Source organism: Cupressus sempervirens, chromosome 2 (genome assembly GCF_028749045.1).
Source record: "Cupressus sempervirens isolate cs-2001-9-10 chromosome 2, ASM2874904v1, whole genome shotgun sequence".
NCBI lineage: Eukaryota > Viridiplantae > Streptophyta > Pinopsida > Cupressales > Cupressaceae > Cupressus > Cupressus sempervirens.
The window spans coordinates 668942882-668969182 of NC_143119.1; the positions used below are offsets into that span (position 1 = coordinate 668942882).

A 26301-nucleotide genomic window follows, 5' to 3' on the forward strand; every position below is an offset into this window, starting at 1 on the left:
AGTTCAAAAAAAACTAGTGACTCACACCTATGTCAATGACTTCAACAAATGCCACCGCTTTCATTTCTTTTAGGCTAAGACTAAAAGCAATAGTGGATTCCCATCTTCTTAAACTTATCACCAAAATAAGATTACAATAATAGTAATAATAATAATATATTAAAACTTTAAAAACCTTATGAACTTCTCCTTCCCTATCAACATACTCATTGCCTGTTAAAGTAAGGTTAATAATTAACAACAATACATGAACAACTAATCAACAGTCAATCTTCGCCACCTACCAAATTGTTCTTTAAATTCAACCCAATTATTTCTTAACAATAATAATGACCATATCATATAAATTAATTGCCTGCTGAATAAAGGATAGCTAATACCATGTCAGAGCAAAAACAAAACAGCTCTCGGAGAGAACAAAATATATACTAAAAGAACAAATAAAGAAGTAGCGTTTATCCAGTCTTTCATTCATCCCGCGTAACGGTAACCTCGCGGGGAAGGCAACCGACTCTGATTCAGAAACACGTCTAATCCTTCTGTATAAGAAGGGGATTCCCGATTTTATTATCCAATTCAAAAAGTGGGGCAAAGATTGCAGAAAGTAGTTCTACACAAATTTCTGTTACATATTGTTCGGGGGGTAACAATCAGTATATTATTTGCAGAGAGGATTGAGATTATTTGGGAAAAGGAAGAGCAGGATGAGCATGGATCAGAGCAGTAAGAAAAAGGAGGAGCAAGAAGAACATGGATCATATGTGCAGGTGCCGCTTTCAGGAGGGCACAGTGAGGATTATGCTCCTTATCCCAAATTGAACGTGGAAGATGAAGAGGTAGTGGGAGCTGGAGTGAATCCCCGCGGCGGAACTTCCATGATGGGATCGCCTGCAAATCCGAACTCTCATCCCGTCAATCAGCAGGCCGCCACTTGGGTTGCTGGGGATAATATTTCTTCTGCTCCTCAACCTCCTCCCCAACAGGAACAGCTCAATACCCTTCCTCAGAACAATCCCTATGTGGCCACTTCGCCCGCGCCTAAGAGTATGTTTTCTATTTTGTCACGAGCTTTGCTTAATTCGTGGATTCCCTGCGAACTATTTTCTATTTTGTCACGAACTTTGCTTCATTCATGGTTTCCCTTTGTTAGCTTAGTAGCATAGGATCATAACTCTTTCGTTTGCACTTTATTATATATAAGTACTAATCTATGCAATTTCAACCTATTGGAGAGTTTTTCAACTAACTTGTCCTCTGTATTGCTGTATTGGGTGAGGTTTGCATCTCTGGATAAGCGAAGCTTGACAATTTTTACAGTAAAATAAATTACTTCCTTTTGTCTAGCTTTTGATTAGGCAGTTATTTGTAATCATGAAATATCCCATTAAATCTTAAATCAAGACAACAAAGCAAAATGTGTATAATGCCTATTCACGATTAGACTAAAGCTTGACAAACTTAGAAACAATCTTATGAATAAATAGGTATACTTCGGTAGTCTTGTGTACAGGTTTGACCTTGAGCTTTTAATGTTATCATTATGTCCAGGTAGAAAAATATAGACAATACAGTCTATGCCCATGATTACATCAATGTTTTCTAAAAGTTGGTATTGCCTTCACAAGATCAAAGTCAAGTGCACAACTGCCTTATTATAACAACTTCTAACATAGGCTTCCTTGAAGAAGAGTTTAGGTTACTTTGTTGCACACGAGAGAATTATTTAAGGGCTCACAGTAATAATTTTCCCTCTTCATTGATTTGTACGTGAATATTGTATTTCAGAGGCAACTTTGTTCTAATTATGGCATATCAGAATTAAAAATTTTCCTGTGCCATAATTATTTCTCTTACATAATGCTTTTTTGTTTTGTTTTGGGGTGATTGTTTGTATTTTGCTGATATAACTTGTTCAGTTGAGAAACATTTCATAGGGTTTTCAATTTCTTTCAGCTAAGGTATTCTGTAATTAGTGGTCCTCAAGTATGTTTACATTAATCATGAAGAATACGTTTGCGTCTTTCATTTTTGTGTGCCAGAGCATATCTGATATTGATATTCATAAAAAATTCAATACTAGGTGTTTGCATGATGATTGTTTTGTTGTTTCGGCTTTTGGGAGTATGCTCATTTGAAGTGGATATTTCAATCCGAAAAATACCTAGATAAGTCCCCGGACACTGCCTACAAAAGGGGGTGTCCCCAAAGAGATTATTGGCCCACTTTGCAGCTGGAACTCAGAGGGACAGTGAAGGAATTTTTTCTTCCCTTTCTGCTGTCCCTCTTCCAATGTTGCTGGATTTTCACCGGGGATGTGCCACATGAGGTTGACTGCATATTTTAGATTTTTTATTTTTTGCCGTTCTGGCAATGCCTGCCCATTCTAATGGCACTGCAAATACATTACTGTCACACATATTCAATGTAGGGAATTCTACAGTATGTCTGCTTAAATGTCCTTGAATAGGAAATATTTCCGAACATAAATGTGTATCTATATTCAGCATACCATTTGAAAGAATCATGGCTTTTATATTAAAGGAATATACTACTTTCATTTTTAAGGCTCGGCTTTCTGCATTTAACTGACTTTAAGTTTCCTTTTAAATTTGTTTTTGAGTTCAGGTTCCATGGATTCAGTTCGTGATACCTTAGGCAAATGGGGGAAGAAGGTTGGCGAGGCCACAAAAATGACAGGGGAGATAGCTGGAAATGTTTGGCAGCATTGTGAGTCTTACATTTAATCTTATTTCTTTGATCTTGCATGTTTTGAATTGATCCTTATAGGTTATGACTAGCTATGCTAGAATGAGCACAGTCTGCAAATAGCTAGTGACTGGATGATTATCTTGTTTGATGTGCTAAACTAAACATCTTTATCAGTGGAGGGGACTTCTTATTTAAATTATTTTTTCATATAACTGATGCACCCTTCTATTTAAGAAACCTTTATATAACAATAATTGCGAATAGCCAATTTTATGTCAAAAATAGGACTGTTGAGGCTATGGAATTATAGAAAAGTATCTTGATATGTCATGTCCGGTATCTGATATTACTTAAATAGTGGTTTCAACTTGCTACAGTTGAAGGAGCATCCATGTGTTTGGGAATGCCTAGACCTATCCTGGATATAGATCTATTGAGCTGTTTGTTATACATCATTAATGTTAGCAATCTTGATTCTAATATGCATTTTTGTAGCGTTGTCATTATCAATTCAAAGCCATCCTTCTCAGATGTTGAGGTTTTTGATCAAATTAATCATGCTGTGATTTTGTGTAATAATAGGACGTTGATGGTTTTGCTAGTGCATGAAATAACTTGTGATTTTGTCACGATGTGTCCAAAGTCAGATTAATGACTCTTTCATTCCTTTATTTTTCTTTCAGTGAAAACAGGTCCTAGTCTGGCAGACACAGCTATGGAGAGGATCGCTCAAGGAACCAAAGTCCTTACAGAAGGAGGCTATGAAAAGATTTTCCGTCAGAACTTTGATTCTCTCCCTGAAGAAAAACTACTGAAGACATATGCTTGCTATTTGTCAACCTCAGCTGGGCCTGTCATAGGAACACTATATCTGACTGATAGGAAGATTGCTTTCTGCAGTGACAACCCACTTTCTTATAAGGTCAATCCAGATAAGACTGAATGGAGTTTTTACAAGGTATTGATCCCTTGACTAGCATTTTTCATTTAAGTTGAACTCAGCAATATGGAATTTTTTAACAGAATTGGTTGTAAATCAACTTTTTTTTTCATTTGCCTTGAGCTTTCTATTGTGGGGGAATGCAAGAATAAAGAAAGGAAAACAAACTTACAGCCAAAAAATACAGACTCCGGTACCAAAGAAATAGTCATCAAAACAGGGCTCTGGTGCTTGTTTCTATTAGTCTGGTGGTGGCTACACACACATGGATATGTATGTGCATACAATGTATGTATATATAGGCATATCTGTGTACAAGTATACTACACACATATACATGCATACATATTGAGGTCTATTGGTGATTCCCCCCCCCACTTCTTGATATGCATAGTGCTTTATTTAGAGCTTATGCGAATTGTTTGTGAGTTGAGATAACTGGCAAAGCTGCAAAAATATTCATTGATTGAAAATGAAAATTCCCCACCAAAAATATCAGTTTTTTACTTGAGAATTACTGGTTTCATGCATAAAATCTATGCTTCCTCAAGGAAATTAAAACAACATGTCATAAGATTATTGTCAAAATCATAAGATGAGAACTAAATAATAAATATTAAAGAAGAATGTAACTGAGCATTTCAAGCAATTAAGGAAAGTTTTGCAGATGGAAGCAATATGTTCTATAGGTTTAATATGATAGATTCCTGGGAGTACAATGCTTTCAGATTCTGCTGCGAAGCCTAACAACAAGAAGCTCAGATGTTGACAGATTAGGCATAGCTTAAACGTTATCTATGATGAAGCTCTATCACAATAGCAAAATATATAGACCAGTTTGCAAAAAAGAAAGTGACATTAGGAAGGGTTATACAAGTTCATTGAACTGAAGGAGTGCTGAAGGAGAGAAAAAGTTATACCTGAAATAGAAATCTAAAGGAGGCTGTCAGGTTTTTAGATTTGTATATTGTCCAATACGTGTCATAAATTCATAATCTATGTTACATGGAGAGGCATTCTTGCCCCCCACAGACCAGATCTACTTTCCTATCCCCCCATTGTACCATTGGAATTTGGAATGGGGGAGGGGACGCTCACCTGAAATAGAAATCTAAAGGAGGCTGTCAGGTTTTTAGATTTGTATATTGTCCAATACGTGTCATAAATTCATAATCTATGTGACATGGAGATGCATTCTTGCCCCCCACAGACCAGATCTACTTTCCTATCCCCCCATTGTACCATTGGAATTTGGAATGGGGGAGGGGACGCTCGAGTGCTTAAAAATTGTTACCTTGCATCAGAGCACATTCTTGAATGGCAAGATCAGAGGTCATATGCCACTAGGACATATTCAGATACCATGAAAATTGTTACCCTGCAAAGAAGGGGCACATTACTGAAACAGCAAAATCAGAGGTCATATGTCACTCAGATATCCATATGTCCCTAGGGATAGCCAGATGTATCTGATGTGTTGTAAAAGAAAACTGTCCAGAGTAGTAAATTTTGTTTTACTATGTTACCCTGGGTTTCTGGGGTGGGAGACGGGGAAATGGATTACCATGACAGAATTGATTTTCCTGGAGCACGAGACAGGAGTGGTGACAACTACATGGAAAATAGAGAAAATTTATAACATAGAAGTAAATTTTGAATATTCGTATGAAAATGTGGATTAAGCATGCTTATGCACATTATAGAACCTTAACATATAACGTTTGTGTTAATTAATTCAAATTGAGAGTTCACATGAGAGTGGAAGTCAAACAAATTATCAAAATTCAAATATTAGTTTAATAGGACAGCCAGGGAAGAAGATTCTGCGAGTTTTTTAGTTTTGGAGATGTCCCCATTTCTAAGATGGATAAAATTATGCCAGAAACACTTCCCTGGTTAACACTTTTTTTTTACAGAGTTGCCGGAAACTCCTGTGTCCCTCCTTGGGCACGCGCATCCCCGTATCCCAAATTTGGAAACGTATCCAATACTGCTCCGATACACCTCGAATATTGTACCCATGTCTACCTAATAAACTTGATTTTCCAACCAAACCAAATACTATGGGTTTTGCTTTTTTTTTTAAAGATTCGATGTAGATCTTCCCTTAATGTTAAAAAAATATATATTAAAGCTTTTTTTTTTTTTTTAAATAGTATTATAAAAAGCCTCCACTGGATGAGAGACAAATAAAATGTTTTTACTATTTCAGCAACCCGTTTTTGGGTTATCGTCTAATGCAACTCTACTGTGTTTACAAATTGTAAAGCATTAAATTAACTTATAAATATTTATGTAGCATTTATGTGTCAATATTACTTTTGAAGTAATGAAAATCTCCTACAATAACTTAGAAAACTATGTTAAATATATGTATATGTATTATTTATTAATGTTGTGTCCAGCCGTATCCATATTGGGTGTCTAAATTAATGGCCGTATCTGTACCCAATACCGTTTCCGTATTTGTATCTGTATCCATATCCGCGCAACTTTTTTTTTTTAATGCTCTAAAGTCTGTCTGTGATTTTTGCACATAACAACATAGGTGTGATTTTTCTTTGTTTTAAGCAATAAGAAAATCATCACCAGTACCATAAATGCTCCACTTTCAGCTACACAAGTTAGGGAAGACTGGAAATGTAAAGATCGCTGGTTCAATGGGTTAATCAAAGGAAATAATGTATCTGAAGATTCCCTTGACCAACCTTTCTCTGCATCAAATTTTGCAGCAATTTGTGATTTTCTAATTTGAGCTATTTTATTCTGCCTCTCGGGCTGTTATCAGATAGTGGGGTTGTGGTCTTATGTGGGGGCTGTCTTTGTCTTCTTTATAGGGGAAGATAATGCTCTGTTTTCTAGGTAGGGGTGTGAAGGGGCTGTGAGGAGATTAGCAGCTTGGTTTTCGGCTAAGTGAAATGTATTATGATATTAGCAATCACAATTTGACTTGCTCTGGAAAATATCTCCTACTTATCGAGTAAAATGTAGTGCAGAGAGAGTTTGTTTGTTCAATTTGTATATCTTCTCAGACATCATGGGACCATTATCTTCATTTGCTGTCTTTCTATATATAAAATTAGCGCTTGTAGGTCTCTGTTAGAGTTGTATTGCTACGAGGAAAGTTGAGACCATGAACAAGATGCACCATAGTAGTACAACCATGAATAGGACTTGTAGTGCTCTAATTCAATCAGGTGAAAATAGAGAAGAAAGTGACCAAAATGAGAATATACCTATGTGTTGCAAAATTAAATAACTTATGATGGAGAGACATGGCAGGTGAACAACATTGACTACTTGATAAATGCCTCACATAACTCAAAGAGTGACTACTCCTATTTGCAACATTGATAGTGTAAACCATGGCTAAACATCTAAAGATTTGCACTTAGACCCTTGGTACTCCTTTCTCACATTGGAAATATGTTGACATCATGGAAGACTTCAAGTGAGATTTCTTGGATCTTTGCACATTTTCAGAAGGTGCTGGTTGAAAATAGGAAGATTTCTTAATAAAGTTCTTAGGTATTCATAAAACACATAAGTTGGATTTATTTTCAACTGTGGATATCTGGTTAAGAGGAGGGTTAAAAAACCAGAGATACACTAATAATATTAATTTTATTGCTTAATTTAACATTTTTGTTATAGTGGAAAACTTTCTTTCAAATCCCAAAGAGATATTATTAATTACCTCCAACAGCATTTTGCTATGTGAAACCAAGAGAACATGCATTACCATTCCCATATCTGCACAGTAAGCCCTAAGCACTCTTACCTTCTTTTTAGGGAGAGCATTTTCTTATCCAGTGCTAACTCACCCCCAAACTCTTCAACTTTCTCTCTTGTACTACTCACGGCTAGCTCTGATGAGAGTATAGACATGCCTTTAAAATTATCAGGTTGGAGCATTAAAGAAGCCACATTTGAGTGGCATTGAAGAAGCCACACGTAAAAAGCAGCATCCAGCACAAAAGTAGCCAGGCAAGAAACAGAGGACTAATGCACCATTGCTTTGGAACATGGAGAGTGCAGGGCACCCAAACCTTCCATTCTGAGACAGCCTTTACAAAGTCCAGGGCAGCACTGGAATTGTAATTAAAAATTGATCCCAGGAACCTATAAGAAACAACCCTACTCGATTTGGGTTCCTGATCAACCTTCTTGCTAGACAATGACCATGACTTGTGTAGAGAACCAAAGAAAATGAAAATGAACAGACAGCCCGCACAACTTGAACACCTTACCAAAACACTCCACATCACAACAGAACAGCACTCCACCAAGGTAACAAATACATCCATCACAAATGCCTTCCAGCCTCATGCGAACAAATCCAGGCCACCTCAATTCTCTTGGCAGCCAACCTTATGCCAAATTAAAATCTACCATAAAAAACAAAGTAGTTAATCTATCACAGTAACTTCACGCAAAACAAGAATGAAATAAGAGCTCACCTATTAGCATATAATTAACAAGGGCTCCAAGACTTACCTTGGGAGATGACTGTAAATAGCAGTATCAGGAGTTATATTTATACCTCGGCCAGCCTTTGATAAAACATTTGAAAAAGGCATATAATTTAAGGAGGGCTCCAGGACTTCTGTTGGGAGATGATTATAAATAGCAGTAACAGGAGTTTTATTGATACCATGTTTAGCTAAGAAGTCTGCGATAGAGTGCAAAGGGTGCCTACAGTGTTTAATCCACATCTTATCTTGTTTTTCTGCACAAGATCAATGCCTCTTCTACACAATTATTTAGTTACCAATTCAGTTTTCTTCCCTCTTCAAGAATATTTACCACTATTACCAATCCTGCAATCACTCAATAATGTTGCGGAGGAACACTTCTTGCGTGACACTTATTCAATTTTTTAGGTTTCACTTTCTTTCTTCAGTTTGCTTAACTATTGACCTTAAATGGGGTTATGCATTATACTTTATCATTAATTATATTTAAATGTTTATTAGTATTTCATATTATGTACATTGCCATACCCACTCTCACTCTATTGCCACCAAATTTAGATCCTCAGTCCCCCTGTGTTACCGGTTTGGAACTCGATGGAACAATGCATTTAGACTTTTAGTTGATAAGTATTCTCAGCATTGAGGCTTGGTGAAAATTCAATGCTCAGTGGATGTTTTGTACATAATGGCCCTTCCAGAAATTGGGTTTTGTATCATTTTAGCCAAAGATGTTTGGCATCCATTCAAAGTCCTTGATATCAGTTTCATTGGATTTTTGCGTCAATGACAGAACATGTTGATGATTACTTGGTTGTGGATTCGATGTTATATTAATATATCATACCAGGGGTGAACCATTTGTTTTAATTAGGAAATCATCGTTTGTTTGTGTGTGTTTTTTGGTTGTAGTGGTTGTGGATTTGATGTTATATTAATATAGCATACCAGGGGTCAACCATTTGTTTTAATTAGGAAAGCATTGTTTGTTTGTGTGCGTTTTGGCTTAAATCTGCTTAAAATGTTTTTTCTTTGTTTTGTTTTGTTTTCATCAAGGTATGCTGTTTTAAATTGCCTTGGATTGGGTCATAAATTGACCACCTTGAACATAGTTAGAACATCTCTTTCTTCCTATGTTTGTCCAATCTTGGCAACTTTTAATGCTATGTCTCTAGTTAGTTTTTGACATTTTGCCACTTGTAGTAGCACCCCAAGGTGTGACAGAATCATATATGTTTCACTTGGGATTAGCTTTTCTTGTATGTTTCTTTAACTAATTTTTGTTGCTCTTTTGAATCTTGCAGGTTACACATTGACCTTTTAACATGGATTTTGATTGATATAACTCATGTTCTTAAATTTTGCGAAGTACCACTTAAGCATTATTTCCAATCTTTAGAAAAATATTAGTCTACCAAAATACACGTTGAGACAAAATTCACTTTGAGACAAAATTTTAAAAATTGATTAATCTAACAAAATCTATGAAAATATCGACCGATACAAGATTAGTACAATAATGGTGATGACTGAAATTAATAAGAAAAGAGAAATGTGGGGATGTAATTAATGCAGCCAATGAACAATCTTGGAAACTAGAATCAAGAGCCTGTCTACTCAGAGAGGTATCTATCTTTCAAAAAATGGAGCATTGATATGCTATAATACGTTTTATACGTTTTAAAAATAATTTCTGTAGTTCACGGAAGCCGTGCAACTTAGTCATCTCTGTCTGTTATTATGTTTTCTTTATTTGTTATTGTGTGTCAAATCTGTGGAAACCTCTACTTTCACCTTAATGCAAGATGTACTACTCCTGATACTTACAGATTGATCTTAATGCTTATTTTCTTTCATTTGCCATCCTTTTAAACTTTTTACCTTCGTGTCTTTTCTTTCCTATTTAATCATCTTATGCTTTTAATTCTTCGGTAACAGTTAGAATATGATGTAGTTCAAATTATGTATTATAACTTGAACAATTTCTTTTTAAATGACTTACGAGAAAAAGGTGCTGGAATTGACATGCATAGATGCAAAAGGCTTGACTCTTATTCTTATTCTTATGGATAGGTGGTTCTACCTTTTAATCAACTGAAAGCTGTTAATGCTTCAGCAAACAAGGCCAAACCATCAGAGAAATACATTCAGATCGTTTCCACTGACAACCACGAGTTTTGGTTCATGGGTTTTGTAAACTATGACAAAGCAGTGAAGAACCTGCAAGGAATATTGACGAAGGAAGGAACAGAACCATTGGGCACACAATCATCTGGTGGACAATTTGAAACTATATAATTACATGACTTCTATGTTGGGGTTCTTTATCATGGTAAATCTCATGTATATTTGTTAATTCAATGCACATCTGTGTGCACGTACTTCTGCTGGTTCATATCTTTGTGTCTTCCTGGTGAGAAAAGAGACTGGAAGCTAATAATGTTTTTTCTAGTACTGCCTTCGATACAGGATATATAAACTGTATAATTACATGACTTCTATGTTGGGGTTCTTTATCATGGTAAATCTCATGTATATTTGTTAATTCAATGCACATCTGTGTGCACGTACTTCTGCTGGTTCATATCTTTGTGTCTTCCTGGTGAGAAAAGAGACTGGAAGCTAATAATGTTTTTTCTAGTACTGCCTTCGATACAGGATATATAAACTGTTAGCATACGGTCTGGTCTGATTGCTATAAGCTAAAGAGTGTACCTGGAATTCAAGAAAATTTGTTTAATTATTTTAAATGCTGGAAGCAATACGTGTGCTTTGTTTGGAAATAACTGCTTATCTGATATGATGTGTGAAAGATAATTCTTTATCTTCTTGGGTATACATTTCTGGCTGTTTCTTACACTACACCACCAAGATTTTGATTATCGGGTTGTCACTTAGAAAAAGGGTAAAACAAGTTCTAGGCTTGAATTTACTTTTTCATTTGATGTTGAAGGTTGTAAATCAGCACGCAGTCAGTGTCTTTAAAATGAGTTGGCTACTCTACATATTTAGGAAATTAGAAGATAGTTGGAATGCAAGCAAGCAGATATGTAATCAGATACGCTATATGCTACAATCAATCTCTTTCACCTCCAAAATGAACAGTAGTCATAGTTCTAAAAGCACAAATAAAGCCCTTGCTTCCACCTGGGTTCTTTGTTAGCTATATCATTTTTACTAAAAGATTCACCTTTTATAACTAGTCATTAAAGCCATACAAACCTGTTTTGCCAATCTGATAATATTCTAAATGATTTTCTTGACATCTATCATAAAAGAGCACTGAAAAACTACCGAGAGGATAGCTTTTTTAATTTGTCTCTCTTTTTGCTGGTCGGGGAAATTCAATACAAGATTTGTAAAGTCGAGGTTTAATGTGGTGTATAAAATTGAAAGAAACGATTGTTTCTAGACAAGCATGGATGATGAAGAGAGACCGTTTTGGAAACAACGGTAAAGTAAAATCCCAATGGGTTTTGTGAATCATGTAAGCCTGTAAATGGCTGCTGTAGAGCACCACTTTTCAAAGTAAATGTTAAATAAGTCAATTAGAACCATTATAAACAATTTATTTTGGATAATTTACATGATTGGATTTTAAAAGAGAATGAAATAGACCCCAAAACAAAAAAAAAACTATACCTCAAAGTTGATGAAGAGAAGATGGTTCATATTGTGAAAGATTGCTATCTAGATTCTGCATAAGAGATATTTAGTTGTGATTTAGTTTTTTATTGAAATTATGGATACTTGGGTTGATATTGAGCATATGAAATGAATATTTTGTACATACAAAGTAGATTTGTGGAATTTGAAAAAATAAAATTAATCAATAAACAGTCGAAGCTTTGATTATATTAATTAATTAAAATAAATAGTATACAACAAAATACCTCCATTCAAATGGGCAGCAATAGGAAAGAACGGAGAAGAAAACTTCCAATCTAGCTCAGGACTGTGGTCCTTTATTATTACAACATGAAAGGGGCATTGCCCTAGTAGAATTATTATACGTCTGTTATTGTTACAATATAATGGGCATAATCCATAGAATCACTTGATCTATTACCTCTTATGCCATATGAAAACTTGTTGCCTGAGAACCATACTAATCGATATTGTATGCTCCATCCATCGGTGGGAGTTAAGATCATTGATTCCTTACTAACATTGATTCCTTACTAACTTGAACATTAGAATGGTTAGTAGTAACATATTCATTAGCTTCCTGATTAGATAAACAATCAAATAACCTGGGAGGGATAAAAAAGGCCGGTTCTACTTTATCCATCCATAACTACCCAAAACCGTCCCCCTCATTCATTGTTAAAAGCTTTGCCATACCCCACTTAATAAATTCATAAAGCATATTGTCAATATAAATCAGTATTGACCAATATGGGAAATAGATTCCTTGTATGGCTAAGTCAATACATTTAACCATTATTAAATTAAAACCAGCTAAAACCTTTCATAGAAAACTAAGACGTTTCTAAATTATCCTCTTAATACATACATCTCTAATACCATTCAAAGAAAAAATAAACAACCAACTATACTCTTAAAGAACACCATATGCTGATTATATCCTCCAAAGTTACCAAACTTAAGCCTATAGTCAGAATCAGTAGACAAGTGTTCCAAAAGGCCAAATAGAGCATGTCGAAATCAGGATTAGTAACAGGAGAACAAAATAATACTTGAATAGATAATCTATGAGAAATTACATTAGCGCGATCAGTCAGAGAATTACTCATTCATGCTAAGAAAATTACGATACTTTATATTCATGAAGATCAATCAATCTGCATAATCAAAACAAAGACTACCACATAGTAGACTACTTGGGAACAGAGTTCCTTGCTGAAACTGACCATGATTGTTAAGAAATTTGAATCAAATAATTTAACTACTCTCGAATGATACTCTTAAGTTTTCATTACAAATCCACTCATTCATAACTAAGCATCTTCCCATACTATAATCGGAAAGAAACGAGCCACATGAAAACCATTAAATTAGCTATAAAAAGATGAGAAACCATGCCACATATCAGTTAACTCGAGAGTGCCACAACTACTACTAATATCCACTTATATATTAAGAATAGAGTTCTATACATATTTGCAGACTCTTATATATGGTATAAGGCCACTACTCTGGCCCTCCTCTTTTTACATTACAAAGAACATACTATAGAGCCAGGCTACTTAAACAAAATCCGTAAAGGGCAAGTAGATAACTGATAAAAACTATATGAGCTACTGATCATCTGATACTTAAAGCTATAAGACCAAGATTATAACAAGATACCATCAAAATTCCTTGCCAGAGAGGCATCATTAGGCCAATATCCGACCATCGACACAGAACGGAGCAAGCAAATGCACCCACCAAAAAGCAAAGCTATCTTACTAAACTAGACGCACCTTATTTCTTCCAAAACACCATAATGACTTTTGCAAATTTGAACTTCTCCCTTCTGGACTTCTCAATATTGGGAGTACAAAAGTCCAATGCCTCCAAGTTACCAAATCCGACCCCCAGAGGGATGTATGCAGTAAACAAACCAAGATAGTTGCTGAGCCAATCAATTCCATTATCCATCCTAATTTTTCTCCATCTAAGAAGGAATTGAAAACAAGATTCCATTTTTGGCCATAACTCATTGAAGGCTATTGGGTCCCTTATTACCAATGTAGGCCGCCTTGGTATATTTGCCACAACAAGGTTCCCTGGTGGGTGGTTCATGTACGTTTCATGAAGGAGCACTCTTAACATCTCGTCCAAGCTCATGATCACTTCTATCAAGCTATGATAGCAAATGGGATCAAAGATATTCAAACATAGTTTCACTATGTCCCATTTGTTTATCTTGGCTCTCGCCATACACCTAATGAAGGTACCTATGATGTCGCTATTCATCCTCCAAGTAAAGTCATATTTGAAGAAACCCTCTCCTATTGCCTTGCTGACTGCAATATGCATCATTTCGTCAATTGGCCTTAGCACCCTGTTCCATTTTGTGGTTTTATATTGCCTTAGAAGGCCATGGTGTGGACCTTTGAGGTATGGAAAACACATATGAATGTATCCATCTCACGAAGACTACATGCAAAGTGACAAAGACATGGCAAGACCTAAACAAAAGGAACAAAACAAAATCTCATTGAAGATTCTAGAAACACCTTGATACGTCCTCCCATATCTTAGTGGTTTGACGTCACTTAAATGTAATCATGTTGCAGACAACCCTTCAAAAGGAACCATGACAAAAGGAGTAATGAAGAGACCAAACAAAAACTACTAATGATGAATAATCAGACTGAAAAACAAGCATAACATGCATTAGAAAGGCGGGATCGAATTAAAAGATCCCATAGTATATGTTAAGAAGACATATCTAAGGGATGAAAAAGACTTAAACCTATACCCACTAGCCTAACTAATATACCATTGATGGTGACTTAATATACTCAATATTATATGCTACTCTTCCCTTTGCTACATTTATTCTTGGATAGAGGCTTTACCACTTACTATCCTCTATGAAAACTACATCATTCTTAAAAGGACCACACCTTATGAAAAGGAACCTAAAAATTAAAATAAAAACTATGATTGGAAATGTTTATACCATATCTTTGATAACCAAGAAGTTTACACCATCAGCTCCCTCATTTGCTAAATAATCCGCCTTCGGATTACCTTCTCGATAAATGTGACATATCTAAATTTCTGCAAACCGATCTAGGAGCCCAAGAACTTCTTCTAGCTTAGAATTTAGGACCCAGTTGGGGGTTGCTCGTTTCCTTATCACATTTAAGACAATTTGCGAGTCACCTTCAATGACGATATTTGATAATCCTAACTTTTGACATAGTTGCAGACCTTTTTCTCGTGCTTCAAGCTTTGCCAGGTTGTTGGAAGTAGGATGAATAGACATGGTTTTTTTAGCAATCCATTTACCTGTATCATCATTGATGATACAACCAATGCTTGCTATTCCTGGGTTGCCTCTAGCTGCTCCATCAAAATTAAGTTTTGCCCATCCCTTCGGAGGGGGAGACCATTTACACATTTCCCTTACCTCCTTGCTTTTCTTAAAATAGACAAGTGGAGGATTAATCAAGTTCAGCCATTTCTTTTTCATATGTCCATCCCAAATAGAAAAGGAGCCCTCTTCTTTTCTGGAATTCCTGAGATGGGAGTTAGCTATTTCAACTATGCTAGCTTCTATTTTTAATATTCTCTTCTGGCTTTAACTCTGATCGCATAAAATTCTTCTATTCCTTTCTTTCCAAACTTCCCACACCAGAATAGAAGGACAAAAGTTCCAAAGTTTACTGTAAATGCCTTTACACAAGTTGGTGGGCCATCCTTTGAGGAGATCAATAAATGATTTAGGCAATGGAGAAGACCAACCTAACATATGTTTGAGCCAATCCCAACATGCTTAGGAAAATGGACAACTATATAATAGATGATCAGAGTCCTCGTTGTTTTGCTTACATAAAACACACCTAGAAGGGCCTTCAAAGCCTAATTTATGGAATCTATGTATCGTCAAAATCCTATTTTGAAATGCCAGCCATAAGAAAAATCTTACTTTTGGCAAATAGGCAGGGTCCTAGCAGAGTTTAAGTGGAATTTCCACTTCATGCCATCTTTGTCAGTGTGTCAATGCTTTATATCCACTTTTCACACTATACTTGCCATCATTCGATGCTGCCCAAATCAGCTTGTCATTTCTCTCAAGCTGCTTAACTTTCCTATCTTGTGTTATCTCTTCGTATGTCTTTACTACAGCTGAGTCCAACTCTATGCCCTCTAGAGGTTTACATATCCATCTAGAAGTTCCTTCTGTAGTGATCTTTGTCTTTTAGTTATTGACTTTATGACCCCATAGATTGACTAATTTTTCTTTGAGTTCCATAGGGATGTGACTATTGTCTATTGGAGGATGCCCATCCCAAGAGTCCTCCCAAAATAGGGCATCATCGCCCTTACTGACATCCCAAGTTAGATATTTGTTGATGAGATGATGACACTTAATCATAAAGTTCTAGCTCTCTAACCCTTTAGGAAGGGTCTTCATTCTAAAAATAGATAGAGGATCATTTGCATTAAGATACTTATTATACATAATCTTTGACCACTTACGTTCTCTTTCCTCAAAGAGGCACCAAAATAATTTAGCCCCCATTGCTTCATTCTGCCATTGTAAATTCTTAATACCTAACCCTCCCATATCCTTAGGTTTGCATATATTTTCCCATTTTATGAGAGCCAATTTTTTGTGTTCCTCACAATCGTTCCAAAGAAATTTTTTAAATTTTGCCTCAAATTTATGAAGAAGGTGGATGGATAATGGTAAACAGGAAAGAGGGTAAGTCGGGATGGTTGACAAAATAGAGCTTATCTTAATGCTCTTACGAGCTTTTGAGAGCCATCTGTCTTTCCAACTACCAATCCTAGCATCCGGTTTCTCCAAAGTACTATCCCATACCTTACTGGACTTCACACATTTCTCTAGCTCAATGTCTAGGTACTTGCATGGGAACAAACCTTTTTTGTATCCCATGATATGGTAGATCTAATTTTCTATCTTTGGATCTGTATTCAAAAAATTAAATTTCAGATTTCAAATCATTAACCTTCTATCCAAATGCTTTCATGTATAGCTCTATGATAGATTTTAAAGCAAGCGCCTCTTTTACTGAGCTTTTGCTAGGCGAAATCGTATCATTTGCATATTGTTGATGAGTAATATTAGGAATATTCCTTGTGACAGTAATACCTTTAATCTTTTAATTATAAGCCTCAGTGAGTGCTCTCCTAAAGGCTTTAGCCATAATTATGTAAAGGGAAGGAGATAGAGGTTTTCCTTGTCTTATACCTCTAGAAGTTTTGAAAAAACCTTCGGGGGTCCTATAAATAAGCACTAAAATTTTAGTAGATGATATGCATTTAAAAATAAGGTTGATCCATTGATGAGAAAAACCAAAAGCTTCTAGGGTCTTACAAAGAAATCATCAATCAACCATATCATAGGCTTTTTGAATGTCAAGCTTCATAAACATGCATGCCTCTTTATTCTTGTAGGCAGAATGAACTATTTCTTGGATGGTGAGAATCCCATCAAGAATGGATATGCCCGGAACAAACCTTGTTTGTTCCTCAGATATAGTTTTTGGAAGGATGCTCTTTAATCTATTTGCTAATATCTTGGGAAAAAAATTGTAATTAGAGTTACATAACGCGATAGGTCTGAAATCTCTTGGACTCTCGGGCTCCACCTTTTTGGGGATCAAAGTGAGAAAGCAATAGTTGATTTCTAATAACAGAGCTCCACCATTCTTTGATGCTTCAATGGCTTTCCAGAGATCTAGACCAATGATATCCCAACATTTCTGGAAAAAGAAGGCCTGAAAATCGTTTGGACCTGGTGATTTATTAGGGTTCATATTAAATACCATTGATCTCACTTCTTCCAATGTAATAGGTTTATTTAAAGCTTTATTAGCCTCAGCTGTGACAATTTTGGGGATTACTTTGAGCAGATTAGATTGAGCTTCTCTGTTTGACCCCTCAAAATTGTTTAATATTTTATGGAAATGGTCCACAAAAGTTTTTTGTAATTTCGATCAGTGTTTCAATTGAGATACCCAGATGGTTTTTAATGCTGGATATTTTACTCTTAGCTCTATTATAGAGTGTAGAGTTGTGGAAGAATTTTGTGTTTTGATCCCCCTCATCTAACCATCTCTCTCGTGATTTTTGTCTCCAAAAAATTTCCTCTTGTTTGGCAAGTAATTATTTTTCTAATAAATAGTTATCATTATTCATACCATTCTTGATTACTTCTAAATTTAATTCCTTTAATCTTTCTTCAATATCAATTTTTTCTTTAAAAATGTTATTAAACTTTCTTTATTCCATTTGAGAATCTTCTCCTTAAGCATCTTCATTTTGGAAACAAAAATAAACATCTTAGATCCTTCAAGATTACCTTGCGACCACCATTCTTCAATGTTTCCTAAAAAGCTAGGATCTAAAAACCACATTTTTTCACATGTAAATGGGTTCCTACCAGGTTTATGGGGCTTAGAGAATTCAATTCTAACTGGGAAATGGTTTGACCTAGTGATCGGCAAAATAGAAGATTGGATATTCAAATTATTTACATCCAAATCTCCTTTAATGAAGAACTATCTAATTTCTCAGCAATATAAGAAAAATCCTTTCGTCTATTATTCCATGTGAAATTCTCATTAATGAGTGGAATATCAATCAAGTTATGAAAATCACACCATTTTAAAAATTCTTTAGATGCTTGCGAGATCAGTTGAACTCCACCTATTTTTTTGTCTAAGTTTAGGATAGTATTGAAATCTCCACCTAATAAGACCAAACTATTCTTATATTCATTCATAAGTATGTTGATTTCTTCCCAAACTAATTTTTTCTCTAGATTACTTATTGGACCATAAATGTTAACTAGAATAAACTTGAGATTGGATTTCAAACTTTGGACTATACCACTAATCCAGTTATTATTTATGTTTAAAATATCTAAAGTTACTTTCCTAGGATTCCAAATGAATCCTAAACCCCCTCACACACCTTTAGACTCTTGAAGAGTGATACTCCAATTACCTAACTTCTTACCTAATATAGTTCCTTCTAATTTATTTAATTTTGTTTCCTGTAATAAAATAATTTCATATTCGAATAATTTTAGGTTTTGTTTTAGTAGTCTTTTCCTACTGGGGGCATTTAAACCCCTAGCATTCCATGTTGTGATCTTCATGAGTCCTTAGGAAGGCACTTCCCCTTCCCATTGTTGAATAACTAATCTATCTTTTGTTGTTCTTTGTTCTAACCATCCACTTCTCTAAGTTCTTTCAAAGATTTTCTTCCTCTTTTAGCTTTCAATTTGCCACACTTAGGTGAGTTTAAACCTTCCTGATTCATCTGAATCCCAAGCTTCTCCATTTTTTTTTGCACATTTTGAGAGACATCCAACCTACTATCAGCTTTCCTTTCCATATCTTCACTTTCTAGTTCTCTTAAAATTTGATTTATAATGCTTGACTAATTTTTTAAATTATTTCCTTTTGAATCTAAGAGTCCTCTACTATCCTTCCCCATATCATCCTCATTTTGTTATGTATGTGTTCCATTTTCAGATAATTGTGAGCATTTTTTGTCTTTATCCTCCTTTTCAATGTTCATCAGATCTCTTTTTAAATCTTCATACCTGTAGTTATCTCCTCCTAATTTAAGTACTCTCTAAATGAGATTTTCTTTATGCGCATCAGTGTTGTTGTCTATATTTTCAAAACTGAATACTTGGATTAGTTCCTCAGTTAATGCATCTAGATTGTCTTCTTTTGTCTTGGACATGCTCAGACTCTCCAAATCTTCTTTCCCTTCCAGATTCCTATGTAGAAACTCATGAAATCCTTGTGTAGGAGGTTTTACTGCTCTGTCTGGTTCACTATTCTTATCCTTTTGACTAGTGATCGGAGAGAAGGGTGAACTAATGAATGTTGTTGGATTCTGCCAAAATTTGGATGGACTAATAGTTGTCTCTTTGTTGGAAGTATAAGATGTTTCTTTTGACTCCTTTGAAGGATCTATAGGAACTTTAATCTCCTCATCTAGATTTTTATCTTCCCCTTTTTCTGTTGCTTCCCATTCAAATAATAGAGAATTTTCAATATCTTCTAAACTATCCTCTTCATTACCGGGTAGCTTCTCAGTATGTTGTTTTCCTGTAGAATCTAGAGCTTTACCTTCTGTACATATGACACTTGGATTTTTAGAGGCAAAGTCTTCATTGTTACTCTTGCTTACACCCTCTAACTGTGTATCAGAGATGCTTGATATATCCTTTTTGGTTTCTTTAGGTTTTTTCTTTCTCTTAGGATTCTGCACTTTTCTATCCATATTGATGTCTATGCCCTTACCTATATCTATAGCCCCAAATGTTCCTTTGCTGTTGATAGGTACTCTCTGTTCCTATTTTGTATTCCTCTAAATATCTATTGATTTGTCTTCTTTTCTGATTCCTAGACTTTCCCTTTGTTTAGACTTTATGTCTAAAGTAGGGTTAGTTAAATCTTTTGATGGAAAATCTATCTTTCTGCTCTTATCCATTTGTTCTATGTAGATTGGTTCTTGGTGAATCTTGTTATGTAGATGAGAATATATAGGCTCTTTCATGATAGAGATCTTCTAAATTTTTTTGTTTCTCTTGATTTTTATCATAGGAAACTTGCTGTTGAAATCCGAGGTAAGCTACAGAGTCTTGAATATGATTTTCCTATTATCATCTAGTCTTATTATTTCTGAAATTTTGCATTCATAGTTATGAAAGTTTAGATTATAGGTAGCTCGGTTAGTAGTCATTTTATTTTGTGTAGGAACCCAATTATTAGTTTTTGTTTTGATAAGTAATTTCACATTGTTACATACATGAAAAGAGGAGTCTATACCTATGACTTCACCCATAGATGAACCTAGTTTCCTAAGAATCTCTATTTGTAATAATTCCGGAGGAAGAGATTGAATGATAAACCATGTTGGCAATATGATGTCTAACATTTCTTCCCTACAATCCGGTATCCATTCTAGCAATTTAACAACATATCCTTTGAAATAACATTTAGAAGAAAAAAGAAAATATTTTTTGACATCTTCATCAGAGCAATGTAAATAAAGTAATATGTCCAAGTAATGAGAAATACTTACCTAATCCTCACAATATTCCTGCAACCAGTTAGTGAGGTCGAGCAATTCACTCTTGGGACCATTCCAAAATGTGAATACTCCAACCTTTTGGCATTCTTGCCATCTATATTCACTTTCCTGCTTGCTGATAATGATGAAGTTGTCATCAGGGGTTGGAGAAACAGGGACATCGGAAGACCTCCAGGGTTGCATCAGGCCAGGTAAATTGACACTCAGTTCTGTTGATTAGGGGAGACATAAGATTCCTAAGGAGTGCCTCAAGCTGGGGAGCTGAGGTGTCCTAACCTACTGGGGCGAGCATGAGGTTGAAAGGGAGATCTATATGCATATCTGAAAGAAACCCTATCTAATTGTAATATAATTCCTTGTTCTCAGATTGGGCATATTTAGTGAGATTAAATACCCTAATTTGGTTATCCAGGCTCACTGTGGAGAAGATAATTGGATGAGGTCTTCGACAACTTGACAAAGCTAATGATCCAAATGCATTATCATGCTTAGGTGGGTTAAACTGAGGTGAGTTGTCCTCCTTCTCTTTTCTTCTCCCCTGTTGAGGTAGATTGGGTCCAAGAATGCACAAACGTTGCCCATGGTGTTCTTGATCCTTCATTCCTTCTAGAATGGAGAATTTAATTGCAGTTTTGACTGCATAATCAAAATTTATTGCCTCTTTTTGATTCAGGGAGCACCGCACTCCATTCCAAGGCTCCAACTCTACCTTAAGAATCTTGATAATTCGTGAATGTAGTCTTGTCGCGAGTGGTTTGATTCTGCTGCCATTTAATTTGCCTACTTTTTTCACATTTCTTGAGTTGTTTGCCATTATTTAAGACCTACTAAAGAAATTGTTATTAATTATTATTATTTTATTTTTAAGTTTGAGCAACGAGCATATCAAAATCATTATGTTAATTTAGATTTGTGGAATTTTGGTGCCTATAGAGTTGACTTGATTTGTGGAAGTAAACTTTGATTGTACAAATGAATGCATGAATTATAGAGCTCTTCTACTTCACAAGCTTGCCATAAATTTGGGCCCAGAATAATGGTATATTTTGAAACACCTTTGGGAGCTTGCTAAAGGAGAATCTTCTTGTTATGATAGGCCCCTAGCTCCTAATCAATAGTTTTTGATAAATTTGAGGTAGAAAGTATACACAAATCCACGACCCAAATCCACTAGGCATTGCTTTAACTAGGGTAACTCAAAATGAGAAACATAACTAGAGACTCATAGGTACTTGGGCTTTCAAGGATTTGTTATTGTAGGAGCAATGCAACATGACTATGTTTATATAATGTGATGGTAAATGATAATTGCAAAAGTTATATAAAGAGAACAACTTAGATAAGGAACTCCATGAGTTTGGAATGACAAATTTATGTTGGGTGCTAGATATTTTAGAGGATAGATGATGAATTTAGGGGTAATGTATTTTGGTGCTTGACATAACATAGTTTGTAATTTTTGAAGTGGGAATTGACATACAACTAGTTGGAATGTTGTGTTAGCCTAAGACCATGACTAAATTTAATTACGGGTCAAATTCATGGGTACAAATTGTATCAAATCAAAATTTGTGGTACAAAATTGAAGTTAGGAGAGAAATTGACAATTTGATAGTGTGGGAGTTAATTAGGGGGTTTAGTTGTATATTTGTAAGGTGGATGATAGTTTGGGGTAAAAGGGGGCGTCAAAATTATTTGTGTTTAGAATATTTTGGAAAATGATCTAAACTCTTATGTTTTTCACTTAAGTGAACAAACAAATCTATATGACAAGCATACTAAAGTAATGCATGAAGAACAACACGATAGGAAACATAATAGCTATAATAATAATTTAATTTCTACTTGGGAACTACACAATTTTAGAGAATGTTTAGTACAAATCCACCCTTTGTTTTTGTGGGTGCCCCATAAGTTGTACACACAAATTAATGATATCAAACTAAAGTCACTGACACGATAATTTATATTGAAATGAATCTTAAGCATGATTTAATGAACACATGTCATAAGCATTAGAAACATTAACATGAAAAGTTGTAGAAAAAATAGAAAAGAACTAGAGATGCATGTGAAAGATGGATATAATTCTCCCATTTAGGATAACTATGTGGATATTTTCACCTTTAAAAAACCACCTTGTGACCTAATGGTGAGGTTGGGTAAAAAGTATGGAATAATATAGAATAGTGTGTAAATGAATAGCTACAAAAATTACAAATTAAATAAATTCACAAAATTTATCATTAATTTTTTTGTCCTAGTGAGACTATTATATTTAGAATCATGATTCACAAATGAATTATAATCTAGCAATGTTTCTTAATGAATAATATTACCATGTAGTAATGGATTCTTAGAAGAAATTGGTGTTTTATGTTCTTGAGATGTATTATTTTGAACTTTATCTTATTTGGATTGTCATTATATGCATTGATAAGCATGCAATAGATAGTTACATGAATGTGAAACAAATTTTTCTCTTCATAATGTGTGCCATGGGTACTAGATGTGAACATTGTGCTATCATCCTTGGAAGAATCATTTATGTTATGGTGAATTGTCAAGGGCAATCCTACATTAATGTCTTCAATTTGTATAACCTTTGTAAATTTTTTTTTTGAATATTATGCTTTACTATGATACATATATGAGCTAACATGCACTAGCATGAACACTAATAGACTCAATAGTAATAAGCAATATGATTCTTTGATACACATCTTGGTGGATTATAGGCTTTTAGGAGGAGAAAAATACTAACCATATTTGGAAAAGTTGATTCAAATCTTTATATGGACTATTCTCCTATTTAGCAAACTTTCTTTGACACCTTACTTGTGGTGGAGTGAACTATAATTTGTCAAAGACTTTTTGATATGAGATGAGTTGGTGTCTTAGATTACTAATAGTAGGGGTTGCTTTCAAGTGATTATCATTATTAGAAAATTCTCCAAGTCTCTCAACTTATCTTCAATGGATTGAACTTGCACAAAAGAGAAAGAGTACACTCATGGTCCACAAGATGAGGAGAGTTGGGAGGGAATTTTGTTTGATAATTGGGTTTAATTTTTTTTTTCATTTAAATAATACCCAACAAATGCATGGAGAGTTAGGTACTTTAGCAAACAATAGACTATGTCTAGTATGATTATGTTTAATTTGAGTTGCATGTTGATTCTCAAAATTATCATATGTTTCTAGAAGTTGTGGATTATTTCATGAATTTCATGAAAGACCTTCATATCATGTGGTTGTGTGAATCCCCAAAATTGCAAGAAGAGGATTTCAAACAAGGGTTTGTAAGTTTTGTTTTTAAAGAAACTATATATTTAATTTTTATACGAAAGGCAAGTTCATTTGAGGTTCACCAAAATATAGAGTATGCAGTGAACTACTATGAAGGATATCAAATCCTTTGATTATTAAAATTTTAAACCTTCAAGTGACTACCTTCTAGTTAAGTAAATATTCATTAAAAAAAAAATTAGTTTCCTAGACTTCAAAAACTAAATTTGCAAACCATGGAGGTCTCTTGAACAACTCAACAAGCTCTCTATCAAGGATGAGCACATGAAAACATAACCTGCTAGCATCATGTATGTTCAAAAAGTTGGAATTGTCACAAAGGAACACAAACTAATTATACCAAGCTTTGAATGTCAAGGACTATAAAAATATGGACACACAATGAAAGAAAACAACTAAAATCAAAGTACTAAATGAAGTTAAATGATTGAAATGACAAGAGAATTTAGATAACACCAAAGTTTAGAAAGTAGACTTGCAAGCTTCTCCCCAATAGGTTCTCTAATTGTATCTACACACACAAGACCAAAAAGATAAGTTGGGTGCTTGTATAATGGTTTGCTTGGTAAAACCCCTACTTTGGTATTCCTACCTCCTTAGATAGCCTCACACAAAAAAATCTTAATAACTCCAAAGAGTTACCACCCCTCAAAAATAGAAATCAGACAACCTATTAGTGTAAGGAAGCAACAAAAAAATTCAAAATAACAATGATATTCTCTAAGTAATGATAATATAGTAGTAAGCTACTGCTTTAGCAATAATAATGGTGGAATAATGAAGTGTGTATGGCAAAGTGAGTGTGTCATGAATAAGAGAATGCAAGAGTAGAGTTGTTGAATGCAAGAGGACAATGAATAAAGTTTAAAAAGATGAATAAGACACAAAAAGCATAAGTTTTAGTGAAGGAGGTCAATTCTTTACTTAAGTGCAGGTTTGTAGACATGTTATAGTGTCAAATGTGACAAGTGTAATCTTCTAACAACTTGCATTACAAATTTCATCAAATGATAACATATATTGTGGACGTCTTTGTGACATGTATACGTATAGGCAAAAAATAGACGTAATAGTCTAGAAATTGGACTTACAAAGTAATAAATTATATTTGGGATTGGGAATATTGAGTAGGTCTAAATTAAACTAAAGGGGAGGATGTTTTTATTGTTGCACCTAATAAGGCATTCTTTAATATTCTAAACATGCATGTTACATAAGTTTATATAGACACCATGTAAGAATATTTTCATTTTAGGTGGTACTATCATATTAAGTGGATCATCCACCTCTATTGCACTTGTCACTTAATCACTTTACCACATATAGTAGAGTAAACTGAACCCTACAAAAGGAAAAGTATATTCCCTTAAGGGGCAAATTCTCAACATACATTTGGATATCTCTAACTAGTCAAACTAGAGAACAAATCTAAATAAAGATAAAGAAGATGAACACTTTAGCTACAAAAATGAGAAGACTCACCAATGAAGATTCTTTGGTCCAAATATGAGTGCCTCAGTAGGAAAATGTCTTTGTGGTGCATTGTAGTCTAGTATAGAGTGAAACAAAAATGACTCTTGGCAAAAAGTTGTCTATTCTTCAAAAATATGTGAAACCCAAATGTATGAGATGCAATAAAATTTATTGTAATAAATAAATATAAGAAAATCTTTGTGTGTTTGAATGCTTCCAATAAACCTATACACATACAAGAAAGGAAAAATGTTTGGATACTCACCTTAGCCAAGTCTATGTTTTGGTGTTTCCTCCTCTACAATAGCTATATAGATATACAAATTGGAAAAAAAAGATAAATGAATGTCAACATATAGGCCCAAAAAAAAAAAAAAAACAAATACATTTCTTAATGGAGGAAAACCCCTATCAATGTGAGTTATGCAAATAGAATCAAGTCAGGCTTAATAGAGGAAAACCCCTATTGCATGAGATTATCAATAGAGAAGGATATGATAAATCTCAAGATGCTCAAAGGTAAATGAAAGATATTGTTGAATATTCTTTAGAAAGCCAAGAGGGTTATGGATATCATTGTTGCAGTAAGTGAGAGAGGAAGAAAGTGCAAGATATTGCAAGCAAGAGAGA

At 34.6% G+C, this 26301-nt stretch overlaps 1 protein-coding gene across 1 annotated transcript; it reads left to right on the forward strand.

Moving 5' to 3' along the window:
- The first annotated feature begins 573 nt into the window (after positions 1–573).
- FIP1 (FH interacting protein 1) lies at positions 574–10907 on the forward strand. The gene is made up of 4 exons (XM_089814975.1): positions 574–1044; positions 2626–2727; positions 3393–3667; positions 10195–10907. The coding sequence occupies exons 1-4, from the start codon at positions 705–707 to the stop codon at positions 10417–10419; spliced, it is 942 nt and encodes a 313-aa protein (XP_089671101.1). The 5' UTR covers positions 574–704; the 3' UTR covers positions 10420–10907.
- Positions 10908–26301: the final 15394 nt, after the last annotated feature.

Excerpts from the sequence above, each read along its gene's own strand:
- FIP1 (XM_089814975.1), top strand. The coding sequence starts at position 705 with ATGAGCATGGATCAGAGCAGTAAGAAAAAGGAGGAGCAAGAAGAACAT. Across the intron at positions 1,045-2,625 it reads CACTTCGCCCGCGCCTAAGA|GTTCCATGGATTCAGTTCGT; the intron begins GTATGTTTTCTA and ends TTTTGAGTTCAG. Across the intron at positions 3,668-10,194 it reads CTGAATGGAGTTTTTACAAG|GTGGTTCTACCTTTTAATCA; the intron begins GTATTGATCCCT and ends TCTTATGGATAG.